Source organism: Athene noctua, chromosome 3 (genome assembly GCF_965140245.1).
Source record: "Athene noctua chromosome 3, bAthNoc1.hap1.1, whole genome shotgun sequence".
NCBI lineage: Eukaryota > Metazoa > Chordata > Aves > Strigiformes > Strigidae > Athene > Athene noctua.
This window is the reverse complement of record NC_134039.1, coordinates 3,504,901-3,522,605: the sequence shown is the minus strand read 5'-3', so window position 1 is coordinate 3,522,605 and position 17,705 is coordinate 3,504,901. Positions and strand designations below refer to the sequence as shown.

The following is a 17,705-nucleotide window of genomic DNA, read 5'->3' as shown; positions in this document are numbered from 1 at the left end:
TGGGAGTGGCAACAGCTAACAAACAGCGCCCTCTCTATACAGCATATATAGCAACGTATGGTATCAAAACAGACTTATTTGGAAAAAACAAATCTTGCAAATAATTTCACAAAATTTGAGAACATATTGTCAGAGAACTAGTAAATCCTTGTGGTAACTGAGTCCAAGTTAACTGCTTCCCTTGCCACGGGAGGGCAAAGATTGATTGGCTTTCTTCCGCAACTGGAATGCTAAAGAAAGCTCCTGTAAGATCAAGCACCGTGAAATACTGTGCCCAGACTGGAATCTGCCTTAAAACCAGACCAGGATCTGGTACCACAGGATGTGAAGCAATTACATGTTCATTTACAGCTCGTAAGTCTTGAACAAATCTATATCCAAGATCTCCATCTTTATCTGCTTTTACGAACAGGTCAGATTGAAGCCCTATAAGGACTAAGACATTCCTTCAAAAGGCTTTTTTCTAAAAAATGTACAATTCGATTTTTTTCTGCTGGGAACAGCCTCATTTATCATTGGATATTGCCAAATTGAAGGAGGAGTCCCTCCTTTTGTTTTTATCACAATTGGCTCAGCCGATTTTAACAATCCCACTTCAGCTCCCAATGGACTTGAAAGTTCTCTGGGAATTGCAGCCCATTCAAATTGGATATCATTCAAATCATTTTGGTTTTGACCTCTCAATTCCATTATTTTTGAGCCCATTAAAATCAGTTGAATCCCTGTTGGAGCCAAGGAGATAAACGTACCAAATTCCTGCCAAAGTTCTCGTCGAGGGGTAGATAAATAGTTTATCTCTTCCCCTACTAGTCCCTGTACTATCACTGGAAATCTGGGGAACTTCAAAATCCAGTACAGGCCCAAAAGGCAAGTAGGGGAATTGGGAGAGATCGCAAATTTAACCCAAACCAATTTCTTATCCACAATGAGACCGTTTACCTTTGCAGAAATCTGACCGTGCTCATCTACCTTGATGCCAGCGGGTCCCATTGTTCTTTCAGTTTCCAGAGAAGATGATGTTTTGCTGATGAAGGATACCAATTAAACTCAGACACCAGAGGGAAAAGAGTAGGCGGATTTTACTGGTGATAACCAAATCATGTCACAGTGTAGACAGGCAGTAAGGAAAGGCAGAATAGTGCACCCAAAGCAACAAATAGGAAAATACAGGGTAATGCACCAAATCATTACTACATGAGAGAGAGAATAGTGATTAAGAAAGATCCCTCACCACTTGCAAACTTTACTATCACCCAGATCCGCAGACGCTGGGCAGCCCCGGTTGCAGCGAGGATTTGGAGAACCTGTCCCGGCAAGCGGGAAATCCTGCGCGGTGCTTCCACCCAGAGGTGAGGCTTCCAGAGTCGATGCGAGCGGGTCCAGCCTTACGTACCAGAGATCGACAGGCCGGAATAGCTGGCACCTTTGTTTTGAGCGGAAAATTTCTGGTTTCATTCTCCTGTTGGATTCCACCCAAAGCCTGGCCAGGGCTCAGGGGGGAAACCAAGGGAGTTTCTAACAAGGCCAGATACTTGGGTTCTCAGCCTTGAACAAGGGCGTCCCCCTTTCAGCACTGAGTACTGGCCCCATCTTCTATAGATTTCTTTTATCTCTCTCTTTGCAAATTTAAACACGAGAGTTTCCCAGTATAATCCTGTCTGGAATTACCCGTGCCCAAGTCTCTTAGGTGGACTCACCTCTTATTGCCTTGCCGGCAATCTGAGTATTGGTAACGGCTTTGTCCAGAGGAATATCTGACTCTTCCCTCTTGTCTCCTCGAGTCCCATCTGGGTCGCCAGTTCTGTTAAAGGGTTTCACCAGACTGTGGGTATCTCTAGGCTTGCTTTAGAGACAAGTCAGACCTGGGCCACCACCTCTGGGAGTGGCAACAGCTAACAAACAGCGCCCTCTCTCTAGAGGATATAACATACACTACAAAGAGTCTTTGGTGACTTTCCAGGAACTTTCAGCTCTTAATTCATCACCAATTTCAAAAGTCCATTGTATTCCACACTTTCGGCTAGGTCTTATCGTGCTCTTCCAATTGCAGTTGGGACACCACTGTTCACTGATGCAGTCTTTGGTCATCGTCGTTACTCATGTTCTGAACAACCCTCATGAAAATTCACTTGTAGACTTCTGAGAAAAGACTCAAAACGTTCTGTTTAACAGATACTTATTCTCTGTCTAGCTTTTCATTACCTAGCTTTTCTAAGTTGCTGAAACTGTCAATACTGTTCCTAGAGCACCTGTGCTCTTTAATTAAACCTATAAACCAGGATCTGTTTATTAATTATTGCTGCTAAGAATAACGTCCTAAGAGAAAAGGGTTTTCTAAAGCTTGTTCCTTTTACACCACCAACAGGTGCACCCCGGTAGCTGCCCTCCCTCCTTCACCTCGCACCGCAATGAGACTGCTCCGTCTTCTCGTCTTTCTGGTGCTGGGCAGCTGGTCCTGGGGCTGGGCGGCCCCCGTGCCCCGTCTCTGGCCACCACCCCTGCGAGTCACCTGCTGGGGCCCGCACGGGCAAGTCTCCCAACGGCGGGACAGCGAGCGCTGGGTCTCGTGCCTGTGGAACAGCACCGTGAGCCTGCGTTACCAGCCGGCCCCGGGCATGAGAGCAGAGCCAGAGGGGAAAGAGGGGCGGCCGCCACCCCCACCTCGCTGCTTCTGGTACTTGAACTCGACGTGGGTGACAAAGACCTCGCGCTGGTCGGGCCAGGTGACGCTGCAGACAGGCCTCCCGCCAGGAAGCGCTCCTCCACCCGGGGCCTCCATCCTCCTCACCGTGCGCTGCTCGTCGGCGTCCTGCGCTGCACCCGAGTGCTTCCACCGCGACGTCACCGTGGAGATGTGCGGGCAGGACATGAGGCTGTTCGTGCTTTGGCCGCAGACGCGCCTGATCCCCGCGCGGCAGCCGGTGGAGCTGGGCTGGTGTGCGCGCTTCAAGAGCGCCGGCTGGAAGTACCGCTTCAGCAGCCAGGGAGGCAGCCCCTCTACCCTCCTCCTTCCCAGCAGCCAGCACCAAGACACGCTGCCGCCCACCGTCTACCCAACAGTCGAGCTGCGACAGACCTGCGCCACCTACTACAGCTACCGCTTGAGCGTGCGCTACAGGCGCCACGGGCTCCACGTTGCCTCGGTCAGCATCGAGCAGATGCCTCACATCAGCCTCAATCTCTCTCTCAAGGTAGAGCGGGACTTGCTGCATGTCCTCAGCATCAGCTCCATGCTCCTTAGCGTTGCTCGGCAGCCCCTCGGCCTCTCCTGGAGGCTTCAGCCCCTTTCCCCAGGGACACTGGCCTACAGACTGGTGGACACGCAGGCCACGGGGGATTGGCTCCGTTCCTACGGTTCCTTTACGCTGCAGAGCAACTTCTGTGCCGTTCCCACACCTCAGAGCCTGGGTGAGAAGGTGGTGGCCAGCATCTACTTCCACGTTGATGGAAAGGGGGTCAAGGAATCCATGGGAGAGCTACAGCTACTCAACGGTACCCTGAGCCTAACGGCAGGCAGAGAACCTCCCGTCCACGTCAACCTTCACCCAGGGGAGACCAAGAACGGCACTTACACTTACAAGGACAACCACGGAATGCCTTACACGACCGAAGAAGACGAAACCTCCATTTCCACCGATGGCCCTCACACGCGCACCGTCTTCTACCGACAGAAGGAGCTCTCCTACGTACTCTCCGTAGAGTTTGTGGCCTTCCAGTGGTACAAGTTCAATATGTACCTTTACATGAATCAGAAGAGGACTCCAGCAGAAAGAGACCCTGAAGTCCACGTCTTCACCGGCAGCCGTCCTTCCTTTGCGCAAGGCTTCACCTACCTGGTGTGGTTTATCCCTGCACAACATCCGATGCTACAGTGCGAGTGGACCTTCCACCTGCAGCTTTTTGGAACGCAAAGAGACCGCCTTCTCCAGAGCAGCACCTACACGTACAACGACCACGTAAGAAACGCCACGCGTTTTGTCCGTCGCTCCGCGTTACCCTTCGATCCAGAGAAATACACGGGGTTTGTGGCAAAAGTGAACTGTAGCAGAAGTGCACCTACACCGGCGCTTTTAAGAGTCACAGTCAACAACCACACCGCAAAAACCATAGAAGCGCCCGTGGCTTGCCGGAAGGAAGCCTGTTACATACACAGTGTGCGCATTCGGAGGCCTGCTCCTCAGACCTCTGTCCTGCGCCGGAAAAAGGGGGCATCTTTTTTCCTCTTTGCCGACGTGCGACAACGCTGCAACGTGGGTATAATTAACAAACCCTTGTGGCGAGTCTATTCTGTTAAGGACACAGAAACTATTCCGGACTGGAAAAACCCAGTCAACTCTTCTGGGATGTATGGTGTAGAAATGATACACTTAACTGTTCCCAGTTTTACTTTGGATTACGGGTTGTATCTGTTTAATTTCACTGTTGAGATAACCCCGATTGGGACCGCAACGGTCCTCAGGGGCACAGATAAAATTTACGTTCAGATCGAGAGAGACGACCTGGTGGCAAATATTTCGGGAGGCACGTTCCGCACAGTGGGCTTTTCTGATAATTGGACTCTCGATGGCTCCGCGTCCTACGATCCTGACTCGAAGGAAGGACTAAAGGGAATCACATTTACTTGGTACTGTACGAAAGAGGTGTCCGACTACCAAAACATGCAAGTCAGCCCGGGAAAGAGATGCCATCCGGCCCAGAGGGATTTGAAATGGCTAACACCCTCAGGCCCCGTTCAGGCAGTGCCACCAGAATCCCTCCTAGGAAACAGCGCCTACTACTTCCGTCTAGAGATTCAAAAGGACACGAGGAGGAGCTACGCTGACCAAACCGTAAATGTGCAGCCTGGCCCCCCACTCTTCCTGAACGTGGCATGCCTCGAAAACTGTGGGAGCACTCTAATTCCAACGGAGAGATTTATCTTGTCTGGAAAATGCCTAAACTGTAGAACAACCAGCCAGCCAGCCTACTACTGGTCTCTTTTTTCAGACAACTCGACAGAAGTCAGCTTTGACTGGTCTTCCAGAACCTCAACGGGGAGGTCTGGGCCTTACCTGTCTATAAACGCTCTGACTTTTACAGAGGCTGCACATCGATCCTACGTACTCCAGTTAAAAGTAACCACCTGGGACGGGAGGGCCTCAGTCTACAGACACACGTTTAAGGTGACTGCTCCTCCTAGGGCTGGCAACTGTACCATCAACCCACGCTGGGGTACAGCCTTTCAGACAAAATTTGTTGTTCAGTGCAGTGGATTTTCTGACAGCAATTTACCTCTGACGTATAAAGTGATCGCAGCTTCCAACGTACCCCAAACGACCAAAATAACGTCTGTGGAGGAGAACACGTTTGGCACGATTCTGTACTTTGGTTACGAGCCTAGAACTCCTCCGTCTTTTCTCCCAGTCGGAGTGCCCTCTCAGAAGTACACCTTGAAGCTTTACGTCCAAGTCGCTAATTCCCTTGGGGCGTTTACCCAAGTGAATTTATATGTCCGCGTGGAGAACCCAGTTAACAGCCGGCCGCCAGCTGCTGTGTTTCATGAACTGCTGGCCTCGGTGAGCGGCTTTAACGCGCCGATGACATCTTATCTCCGGGCTAAAAATTATTTTAGCGCGGGTTATTTGGCTTACGTGGCGGCCTCAGTCTTAAACTATATTAAAGTCACACCAACTCTCCAGCTCCCTAAGGCTCAGTTCCGGGAAAGCCTGATTGAAACACTCCTGAATATTTCAGCCGAGAGCCTAATGGACATCAACCAAGTAGTTGCTTCTCTTTCGCAAGTCACAGAGGAAGCTGACGAAGTGACCGTCAGATCGCAAGACCTCGCCGTTAGGAAACTGTCCGAACTAACGGCAACGCTGAAGGTACAGAGGAACGAGACCCACTGGTCTGAGGATGCAGAAATTCAAAGCAGTGGAATACTAAGGGGCTTGTCCAACATCCTGAGAGCTGCTCTTCTGCCTCACACGAATGTCAACGTAGACGGAGTGAAACAGGTCTTCTCCACCACGGAAACCTTAATGGAGATCGTCTTCCAGGGCAAAGTCCCTGGCGAGACAGAAACTCTCATGGAAACAAAACACTGGAATATCACGCTGACGAAAGATGAAACCTGGAACATTACAAATGCTTTCTCTGCCAGAAACACCTGCAGAAGTTGCTTTTACCCGTCACTGAACGAAGGAAATTATCCTGGATTGTCCCATGACGCTGTGATTTCCACTGCCCTTTTTGAGTTTGAGGAGAACCCCTTCCCTTGGTTAGGTTACACGTCAGAAATCGCAACGACGGTCTTGGGGTTCAAAATGGCAGAGACCAAGGCTAACGGGGATCTACTTGGGATCGTGCCTGAAGGAGCAGAAATTGTGGTTGCTAGGAAAGATAAGGAATCTTCAACTTTTCCGTTAGCAATGGGACCCGATAAAACGCGAGCTTACACAACTGGAGGATTTCAGTTTGAAGTCAGCAGAAATAGCAAGAGCATCTACATCCAGATCCTGACAAAATTAAAAGCTACTTTCACGGTACTGGTATTTACAGGCGCCAACCTCACGGATGCTGCTCCCATAGCCTCCTTCTCGGCTTTTCACGACAAGCCAACAACCACAAGCACGAACGAGACAGCTGGCGCTGACTGTAACATTGAGGCTCCCTATATCATCTGTCTCCCAGAGTCACTGCTGACAGCCACGGCTCAAGGAAGCGCTACAGACACTTATAACATCTCCGTCGTCTTGCTGACACCCCACGTCGCGAGGTACCAAACCCAGAGACTGGTGAAAATACACATTTTTAGCGACCAGTGCTTATTCCTGGATGGGATTCAAAGCCTGTGGAGAGAAGACACGTGCAGGCTTGGCTCCTTGACCAACTGGCAGAGGGTCCACTGTGTCTGCAACATGAAGCAGAGTCGCGGGCATCTGTCAGTCCACGCTGCGTTAAACGCGTCCCTGTTCAACATCAAGTTCCTGGCAGCCAAAGTACTCGTTCCCCCCAACAGGCTCGACCTGGGAAAAATGCTGATAGCAGAAATACCTAAAAACCCAGTGACCCTCTTAACAGTGCTCTTCATTTTTGCTGCCTACTTTCTTCTGTCCTTCTGGGCCGTCAGAAAAGACAGGGCTGACAGGAACAGGAAAAACAACATTATCGTTCTGCCAGACAACGACCCCTTTGATACAGAGAGCTTTTTGGTCACTTTACACACAGGCAGCCGCTGGGGAGCTGGCACCAAAGCAGATGTCTGTCTTCAGCTCATCGGACGGAATGGCACAAGTGACGTCCATTGTTTACGGCACCCGCAATTTTTGCCTTTCCAGCAAGGAAGCGTCGATTGCTTTCTGTTAACTACGAAGAAGGACTTGGGAGACATTTGTTCCTTCAGGGTCTGGCACAATAACAAGGGCCCATCTCCAAGCTGGTTCTTAAGCAGAGCCAAAGTTGAGAATGTGACCACCAGGACGACGTGGTTCTTCATCTGCAGGAAATGGCTTTCTGTCGACCACGGCGATCGCTTCCTAGAAAGGACATTTTCCGTCACAAACCCCGAGACACCTCTGCCCAGAATCGACTATTTTTTGATTAAACTTGCCGACAGCCTGACAGAGAACCATCCGTGGTTCTCAATTTTTGCTCACGTTCTCACTGGCACTTTCAGCAGGCTGCAGAGGTTGTCTCTGTGTTTAGCAGTATTGTTATTGGACTTGCTTGTTAACATTATGTTCTTTAACGCTGACAAGGATAGAGACTCTACGGGACACTTGAGGTACCTGAGATCAATAGCACTAGGAATTGAATGCGCTTTGATGACCATACCCATGGAAATCATTCTAACTGCCTTATTCAAGTATTCCCGGAAAGAACCTTCTCCTCGTCATGTGGCTCAGACAGACCCAAAGGTAAATTCGCCTCTCCAGGACGGAAGTCCCAAGAACTTTAAGGAGCGCCAGCAAAAATTCTACCTTTCGGAAACTTCAGCACAACCGAGGAATATTACTCCCTTGGAGAACCTTCCTGGTCCCAGCAGCTCACAGAGCACGCCATGTTCCAGAAAGACAAGGAGCGAGGGATCTCCCCGAAACTGGAGTAACTGCACCGTTTCTGAAAGCCAGGCGAATGGAATGGGAACAGACATGCAGACGACAACCGAAACTCCCCGTCCAGTGGCTGAGGCCTGCCACAGAAGGCTGCAATCAAATTCCAACATCCGGAAGAATTACGCAGAAGAAGGCAGCAACTTTCAGAAAGAAAGGAAACCGCTACGCGTTGGCTGCGTGCCCTGTCCCGAGAGACTGCACCTAGTTTTTCGGAGGTGCTGCTTCTACACCTCATGGGCACTAGTTGTAGCTGTCACGGGGCTGTCATCGTTTTTCATCGTGTCCTACGGCTTGTCTTACGGCTATCAGACTTCTAGAGAGTGGCTTTTGGCATCTGCAACCTCCTTTATTGAGAAAGTGTTTCTCATTTCGATTCTAAAAGCCATTTTCTTCTCAGCTATGCATACGCTTCATCGGAAAACCTGTGAAAACGTCCCATGGGTAACTCTGAAAGACTATTCTAAGATTAAGTCGGATAAAGAAATGCTGAGTAAAGATGAAATAAGAGAGGCGCGCGCAAAACTTGCTGAAGTCAGGAGCAGCAAGGAGTACAAGCCTTTAGAACCTGAGGAAGTTGCAGACATGTGGAAAAGGGCAAAAATCAAGGCCAAGGCATTGACTTTCACGAAAGGTTTCATCAGTCACCTTGTCTTTTTGATGCTGCTATTCCACTTTGCCTATTCCACTGAGAACGCCAACATTTTCCACTACAACCGATTCATCCACAAGCAGTTCTCTCCGGGCCTCTCCAGGGTACTTCAGCTGGAACACATCAACGTGTGGCTGAAAGACACTTTCTTGCCTTCGATCCACAACAAAATTCAGCCAACCTTTCTTCCCGAGAGCTGCTCCAAAATCATTGGTTTGCCTAGGATGAGGCAAGTGCGGGCTAAAAACACGGAGAAAAAGTGTTTCCATCCTCACAGCTTCATCAATAACTTTGTCATCAGCAAAAGCCACTGTCTTCACAAATACGGCAGTGACACCCCAGAGAAAGGTGACTATGCTGGCACCTGGACAAAGGTTGCCAACCAGTCTGTTTCCAAGGATGCCAGCAGCTACGGAGCGTTCACCTACCACCAAAACAGAACTCCGTGGACATATTATTTATATGGAGATTTGCACACGTACGGCCCAGAAGGATACGTGTTTTACTTTTTCCCTGAAGAAGGAAGACCTAATTCTACCACAAGGCTGGACACTCTCCAGCAGAGCAACTGGCTTGATGAGAACACGTGGGCTGTGATCATTGAACTGACTACGTTTAACTCGGATGTAGGCCTCTTTTGCACCCTCTCAGTCATATTTGAAATGTCTCCTTTTGGGATGATAAAGCCAAGTTTGTCGGTGCACTCCTTTGCACTCCCCATCTTTCATCAGCAAACTAAAGCTCAGGTGTTTGTGGCTGTAACTGCTCTTGCCCTCCTCTTCCTTTACATTGCAGAGGAGCTCCTCATCATAGGCCAAGAGAAAAAAGATTATGTCAGAAAATTTTCCAACATAATCAACTTTGGCTTAAAATCAGCATTCCTCCTCTTTGTTTTTTTAAAGATCTTAAAGTTTAAGGCGGGAGACGATATAGTGAAGTTTTACTTACTTCACCCGAATGATTTCATCAATTTTCATGCAATTGCTTATTTAGATCAGATTTTAAGGATTACTGCAGGTTTTTTAGCATTTCTTGCAGTTTTGAAAACTCTGAAATATTGTCAATTACTTTATGGTGTGCACCTGGCACAAAGATTGATCCTGGCAGCCCTTCCCAAACTCTTCTCAATGGCCCTCGTGGCAGCAGTGTACTTTTTTGCATTTACAGCTTCTGGCTACCTTATGTTTGGGCAGCATGAATGGAATTACAATAACATGATTCACTCAGCTCAGACCATCATTTCTTACGGTGTCTCAGCATCCAGAGATACGGCATTTCCATCCAACAGGCTGTCTGGTGGTCTGTTCCTGGCTGCTTTCACGGTTGTGATGATCTGTGTCTTGATCAAGCTCTTCCAGGCTGTTATTTTGTCTACCTATGGGGAGGTGAAACAGTCCGTATATGAAGAACCATCGGAAGAAGCACAAGTGGTTTCTTTTGTATTGCAAAGGCTGAGAGGGATATTTTACCTCCTGCTCTGTAAAACAACCAAGACCAGTGAGACTGATCTATTTTACAGTGAACTTTACGGGCAGACTGTGAAAAGACATCAGCAGCATTTAGGGCTCGAAACCAGAAAAATCAATGGGAAAGAAAGGGTTTATCTTGTCGTATGAGCAAGGAGAGATTTCTGTGTTCAAGATGACCTTTACTCTGTAATACTTCTCACATAAAGTTCAAATAAATTGTTCATAAATCAATTATTTACCTCGAAGAATTTTTTAACATTCAATCCCTTACTAATTCTCAGTTCTCACTTTCAGGGATTCGATAGCTTCCTCTTTACCTTGGCCAAGAAGTAGGTGAGGTAAATGCACGCTCACCCGTTTGTCTGACAAATAATGAAAGTGAATCCTTAGCCCCTGCTTTCTGCAGTGCACCTGAATTCATCGGACTGAATGGAACAGGGAGCCTCTACAGCACTTCTGACACTGCAATCGCCCCTTCTACAGGGGAAAGAGTCTTTGGCCCAGGGAGACAACAGAGAGAAGACAAGTGTTGGTAGCTTTGTTTCTGTGGGTCCGAGGCTGCGTTATAGAATATTGGCCCTTACTGTAGTCAAATAATTTGAGTTTCCCGGTTCTAAACCATAGATTCCACCGATGGATCAAGGATGGATTTAAAACAAGGAGAGCTTAATGATATTTAGGGGTGGCAATAGAGCACTTCCCCTCCTACGGTGCTGCTCCCTAACTAATCATGGCATTTACAGTTTGGAGAGAAAAATTGAAGAACAACCACTGACATCTCACCCCGATGCTTTGCTAGATGTCAGTTAATGGGAGGCTCTGCAGAGACCTGGACAGACCAGATTAATGGGCTGAGGCCAACTCGGGGAGTTTCACTGAGGGCAAATGCTGGGGGCTGCCCGTGGGCCACAACAACCCCCAGCAGGGCTACAGGCCTGGGGAGGAGTGGCTGGAGAGCTGCCACTCAGAGAGGGACCTGGGGGGGTTGATTGACAGCCGGCTGAACAGGAGCCAGCAGTGTGCCCAGGGGGCCAAGGAGGCCAATAGCATCCTGGCTTGTGTCAGCACTGGCGTGGCCAGCAGGGACAGGGAAGGGATCTGAGCCCTGGGCTCGGCACTGGTGAGGCCGCCCCTCGATGAGTGGGTTCAGTTTTGGGTCCCTCACCCCAAAAGGCCATTGAATGACTCGAGCGTGGCCAGAGAAGGGCAACGGAGCTGGCGCAGGGTCTGGAGCACAGGTCTGCTGGGGAGCGGCTGGGGGAACTGGGGGGGTTCAGTCTGGAGAAGAGGAGGCTGAGGGGAGACCTCCTGGCCCTCTGCAACTCCCTGCCAGGAGGGGGCAGAGAGGGGGGATGAGTCTCTGGAGCCAAGGCCCCAGCGCCAGGCCCCGAGGGAATGGCCTCAAGCTGCCCAGGGCAGGGTCAGGCTGGCTCTGAGGAAGGATTTCTGTGCAGAAGGGGCTGTTGGGTGTTGGAATGGGCTGCCCAGGGCAGGGGGGAGTCTCCGGGATCCCTGGAGGGGTTGAAGAGTCGGGCTGAGCCAGCGCTGAGGGATCTGGGGGAGTTGGGAACAGTCAGGGGGAGGTTCATGGTTGGGCTGGAGGAGCTTTGAGTTCTTTTCCAACTGAGACGATTCTGGGATTCTGTGATGTCAGGCAACACTACTGCCAACTGTTGCTTCCACCTGTGGTAGCTAAAACTCTTCCCACTCCTTTAAATGGGATGACAGTGGACTTACCCCCTGGCAAACATGTCCAATGCCGCTACATGAAGCTTCTCCCGCTCAGTCAGTGGCTGTGATTTTGAAAGTATCATCATCGTCCTCATCGCAGCATCCAGCTCCTTGTTGAGCCGCACTGAACTTCCAGTGCCAATCAGCTCCAAACCATTAGCAATGACGTGTCCCATTGCTATGGAAAACAGCACGTTACAAGCTGAGCTGTACAGCATGACATCCCTCTCTACATAAACACGAGGAGAGGTTGTTTATTTTAAACAAGACCAACTTGTAGTCACAGTGGTCCAGGACTCTCATAAGCCAAAAGTTCTTAGGGGCTTTTCACGACAGCCATTTTAAAAGTAATGAAAATTAAAACCCCACACAAAACCATTGCAGCCTGCTCTAGATTCTGGAGAAGCTTTACAGAATGATGTAAGCCACCACCTTCCCCTTAAGTGAGGTAAACACCAGGTACTATCCAGCACTTTCCATGCTAAGAATTAAAGGTTATACTCACTAAAATTTGGATCCGCTGCTTTTAACTTGGAGAGACATCCCTCAATGCCTCCAAGGTTCTCGTTGTTGGTCCAGGTTGCATACTGTAAGAGAGACAGAGGATTGAGAATCCCTGACGACAATGGGCTTCTCTTCATTCTCCAGGCATTTAGAACTCACAAAGTCAGCAAGGCAAATGGCTAAAAGACAAACTTTACACACAGAGAATTAGCCTAGTAGGAAAACAGAAAAACTGCTTCTTTAAGGTAGTTTGGCCACCAGCAGAACTAATAACCATGGATTTCGATGTGGTTGTCAATCGGTTGATTTTCCAGTGTCAAGTAGGATGAGCACACTGGCTGCGGTTTTCCCCACCACTGCAGCATCTGGCATCACCCTCTGCTACAAAGGTTTTCTGCTGCCACTAACGGCTGAACCCCTGACTGTGAGGCTCTCCCAGCTGGTAAGAAATTTAAACACCAACTACAGCAAAGACTGTTTCATGCACGTGTTCCTTCAAGTCACATTTCCTTACACTTTTCGGTCATACCTGGGTCAGCACAGCGTCAAATAGTTTACAGGCTTCATTGCTGGTCGTGGACAGGACAAGTCCAGCATCCTGCCAGGCCTGCACGACAAACAAATACAAACCCGTTCATTTTACACTCGTTTTCCAAACTGTGCCAACAGATTTTCAAACTGATGGTGTTCTGATATTTTCATTAACAGTGATTTAAAAAAAAAAAAAAAAAGGCTGGAAGGACAATATGAGCAGACACACGAACTATCTGTGCACTTGTAGGTACATCTGAAGACTCGATTAGTTGGTGTTAGCAGTGGGAATAAAGAAGCAAAACTTATAAAGTGTAAGAGAAGATCCTGATGGGTTACACGTCTCAATGAGAGACTCATTCTTAATTCATTATAACTCAACTTTTGGCTTTGTCCCTCTACTGCAGACACACCTCATGTGAGACATGGTAAAGTAAAACCCTGGGTTTTTTATAAGTGAAATCAATACCTTAAGTAACTTGCAGGCCAAACAGCCTGGCAGAGCAAATCCACCAAGTTGCTGGAGTTAAGCCAACAAAGAATTTGGACCATAGGCTTGTACACAAGCCTTGCAAAAAAGAAAAACATGGGCATTCGATAAAGCTAAAATGCAAACCACAATCAGGCTGCTGTGGTTTCTTATGTAACACCGACTGAGGTGCTACATCTCCTGGCTAGCTGCTGGAGAAGGAGGAGAGTTCATTAGGCAGATGTGCAGTTTACTTAACAGTGGAGTTAAGCTGCAGCAGCTACAGCACCCTGGTTCATGGTTGCCTTTGTGACTGCTCTCTTAAATAACTCGGGCAACAAAATGAGAAAAACAATGCCTATTTCAAAATGCTTTATTTATTCATGTGGGCATCTCCAGCAACTGGGCACGTCACCTCTAGCTGCTTGCAGGCTTTTCCCCCCACACAGGCCGGCCACACAGCCACAAAGGCTGTCATCTCACAAGCTGAGATGCTTCCCCTGGCAAGCTATTCAGATATTTTTAATAACATTTGGGTTTATTTCTCCTAATCACTCTCCATTCAGCGTTCTGATACCGCACCCATCATAGCCTCTAAGACTGCAATACAGCTTCTCAAGTTCTGCTGGTTTTGACCAGGATACAGTAATTTTTTCCCATATTAGATTGTATGGGACTATATTTTGGATTTGTGCTGGGCACAGCCTTGGTAACAGGGGGATGTTTTGGTTGGGCAGCGCTTACACAGAGCCAAGGCCTTTTCTGCTCCTCGCAGCACCCGCCAGCGAGGGGCTGGGGGGGCACAAGGAGCTGGGAGGGGACCCAGCCGGGACACCGACCCCAACTGAGCCCAGGGACATCCCAGCCCGCAGGACACTGTGCTCAGCACGTAAAGCTGGGGGAAGGAGGAGGAAGGGGGGATGTTGGGAGCGATGGCGTTTGTCTGCCCGAGTCACCGTTACGCGTGACGGAGCCCTGCTGTCCTGGGGATGGCCGAGCACCTGCCCGCGAGGGGCAGCGGGGGATGAATCCCTGATCGGGCTTTGCTTGTGCGTGCGGCTTTTGCTTTACTGGTTAAACTGTCTTTTTCTGAAAACACAGGTTTTCTCACTTTTACCCTTCTGATTCTCTCCCCCATCCATCCCATCAGAGGAGGGGTAAGCAAGCAGCTGTGTGGTGCTTAGCTGCTGGCTGGGGTTAAACCACGACCCAAGCACAGCTTACATTCAGCACACCAAATACATTCCTGTTCAAGCATACAGAGTTGAGGAGCTGCCCCAATCACTTCAGCATAATTTTTATTCCAGTACACAGAACATACAGGATAGACATAAAAAATGACCTGGGGCAAGCCAATTCAGACCCCTCCTAATGAAGGATTAGTCCTTGCAGGTGCTGCAAGAATTTAGCTCGTCTTATTTTACACTTTAACATTTTTCCTGGTTCTAATGACCCAGCTGTCAAAAATTTTAAGTAACCAGGGAAAGACATCTTTGTTAATATATCCTAAAGCTTTCCCACTGTGATTGGATTAAAGGCTCACATTCCAGCAGCTCAAGCACTTGAGTGTTCAAATTACAAGCCTGAAAGACTAGACCTGAATATAAAATTACAAATTTTTTTTTTACAATTCATACCATATCCAGAAACAGTGTAAGGAGAAAAGTCAAGAGGGTAGCAAGGTTAGGTCTGCTGCTTACAGGTTACCTTTCAAGGTGCCCTGTAAACAGGCCAGGAACCACTTTCATTACCAGTCATCAAAACCAAGCTCCATTTGAAGCAGCTCTCTAGCTCTCTTTGCCACCACCCAGTTTGCAAAACAGCTTGAGGTAGTTGCCAAGTAGAAAATGTCATCCCATTTTGAGGAGATTTGTTAAAGCTAAGATTCACAGGAATGAAAACATCCGTGCATAAACGTCAGAGAAAAACAGCAGAACTAGGGTTAGTAAATAAAAAAAAGAAAAAAAAAAAAAAAAAAAAGGCCTGCATTCATCCCTAAGGACACTGCTGATCCAGTTGAGGTCCATGCTATTTCTGTCCACTCTAGAAAGGCTCTGCTCTGCTAAGGCTACAGCCCACATAACTCCCCCCTCAGTGGAAAACTCCCCCTCGAGTACCAAGAGGATGGCAGCAAGGCTGCACGACATCACGTATGCCACTGCTCTTCCTGTTAGCACACCACAACAGGAGGCTGCAGGGAAGAACCACACTGTAATAGCTGCTGACTCCTAAGAGACCTAAACGATCTGCTCCAGACCTAGTCTCTTGTTGTCAGCCAAGAACCCTGGGCTGCTGGGAGCACAGAAGAGCCAGTGCCCCTTGTCCCCTGGGTCACACACAAGTGGTCCTGCCCAGACTTCTTGGGACACTCGTGTCTTGGGGCTTGTCTGTGCTCACGTATCAGACTGTGACTAAAGAAAGCCATGAGAAAGGGAGGGTGAGTGGGTAAAAAACAGCCTCGGGAGCTTGTAAAACTGTTATCCCCTTCTCAGAGAGGCTGCCTTTGAGTGACACTGATTCCCCACAGCCTTCCTCTCTAACTCTGCGATGCCTCCTGGAGGGGAGCACCATGGTCTTGGCTCTTCTTACTGCTTCTTGGCAAGACCAAAGCCTTGACCTTTTTCCTGCTTTATGATAAGAGTTTAGTCATGGGATCCGGTGACTGTTTACTTGTATTTTTTTTTTCCCCTGCTAGAATCCCAGCTGGCTCTGAGAAATTTGCTCTTTGTGGGTTGCTATTACCACATCCTCTTCTTATCGAGTGGCAGCACTCCAGCGCTCTGGTGCTTACGACACTTTCAGAACACCTTAAGACTTCTTTTTTTACCTCTCCCTGCCTAATTAACCAAAAAACAGCAATAAAAGGAGTGTCAGAGAGAATGAACTTCATTGGGAAGAAAGCAGGCAAACTGACTAATCAGTAACTAGCTCCTGCAGGCAGATTTTGAGCCCTTGGACTTGGAGCTGGTTTAGAGTTAAAAGGCCTGACCTGCTTTTGAGGCCCACAGCAAGGGCAAGCGAGGGCCCGTGGGACCAGCCTCTGCTGTGATTGAGACACAGCAACGTTCAGAGAGGGGTTTTCTGCCCCAGCAGGAGGGAAGGGTGCAGCGACTCGTTCCCATTTTCAGATCCTCAGTCCACCTGAAACCCACCCCCAGTGTAAGGCTACTGGGGGAAGTTGTGGTTTGAGCTCAGAGGGCAACTGAGCACCAGTTCACCTTCCCTGCAGTGCTGAGAAGGGGAAAATAAGCAAAGATGCTGCTCACGCCCCCTGCCTTGCCCCCCAGTGCTGAGAAGGAGGGAAGCAAAAGACCCAGGGATTTGAATAAGGACAGGGAGAGATAACATCATCCTTTAAGGTGCAGGCAAAACCCCAGACTTGTTAGGGGAAGAAAAAAAGAGCATAAACTTAATACAAACACTAACAACAACACTTAAAAGACAGAGCAGGGCCATGAGAAGCATTACCACACCTTGAAAACACCTTCCCCCCACTCCTCCCTTTCTCCCCTGCTCAGCTCTGCTCCTGATAGTGCGACCTCCTCCCTCAGGGGTGCAGGGGCAGGGAATGGGGGATGTGGTCAGCCCCATCGCTTCTTCCACCTCAGGGAGAGGGAAAATTCTGGCATCCCTCCCCTGTCCTAGGGTGGGGCCCCTCTCACAGGAGAGAGTCCCACACACAAACCAACTCCGACACGGGTCCCTCCCACGGGCATGTGGGTCACCCCCCATGCCTTGCAGTCCTCCCAGCACTGAACTGCAACAGCGGGGGATTCTTCCCATGGGGTCCCGGCCTTCCTCGGCCACAGTCGCCTGTCTCAGTGCGGGCCACAGATCGGTCCCTGCCTCGGCAGACCCCCATGGGTGGCTGGGGGGGGTGTGTGTGTCTGTGGCCTTACTCTCTCTCCACGGGGTACAGGGGAGTCTCTGCCCCGATGAACCTCCACCCCCCTTCTCCTCCTTCTTCCACCGCCCTCGGTGTTCGCATAATGTTCTCCTCACAACTCCTCCTCACCGCTCCCCCTCCCCTCTCAGCTAAGTTATGGCAGAGGCGCAGCTCATCGCCCGGCCTTGGGGCCAGGGGGGCTCGACCCGCAGCCCGGCGAGCTTCGAGAAGCTCCTCGCAGGGGCAGCGCTGTCGCCCCCTCCCCTGCTACCAACCCCCGCCGCTGGCCCAGCCCAGGGCAGGGGCTGAGGGGGCTGAGCCCCAGCGGACGCTCGGCACCGCGGGGCCGGCTCTCCGCGCCCTGCCGGCA

General features: G+C 49.6%; 2 protein-coding genes across 5 annotated transcripts in view; one reads left to right on the top strand and one right to left on the bottom strand.

Moving 5' to 3' along the window:
* TTC38 (tetratricopeptide repeat domain 38) overlaps positions 1–17,705 on the bottom strand; it is a 55,461-nt gene that overhangs the window by 25,378 nt on the left and 12,378 nt on the right. For 3 of the 4 annotated variants that reach the window (XM_074901796.1, XM_074901797.1, XM_074901793.1), the window contains exons 2-4: positions 12,979–13,056; positions 12,451–12,532; positions 11,952–12,123 (exon numbers count right to left, since the gene is read on the bottom strand). In XM_074901796.1, coding sequence (XP_074757897.1) covers positions 11,952–12,121 — 170 coding nt within the window. In that variant the 5' untranslated portion in view covers positions 12,122–12,123; positions 12,451–12,532; positions 12,979–13,056. Of the gene's footprint in view, positions 1–9,992; positions 10,096–11,951; positions 12,124–12,450; positions 12,533–12,978; positions 13,057–17,705 lie in introns of those variants that run through there. The other variant, XM_074901794.1, reaches the window with a different exon arrangement.
* Positions 25–11,024, top strand: LOC141958840 (polycystin family receptor for egg jelly-like). Its single transcript, XM_074901787.1, has one exon. It carries the CDS (start codon positions 2,409–2,411, stop codon positions 10,359–10,361), a length of 7,953 nt encoding a protein of 2,650 aa, XP_074757888.1. The 5' UTR covers positions 25–2,408; the 3' UTR covers positions 10,362–11,024.

Excerpts from the sequence above, each read along its gene's own strand:
- LOC141958840 (XM_074901787.1), top strand. The coding sequence starts at position 2,409 with ATGAGACTGCTCCGTCTTCTCGTCTTTCTGGTGCTGGGCAGCTGGTCC.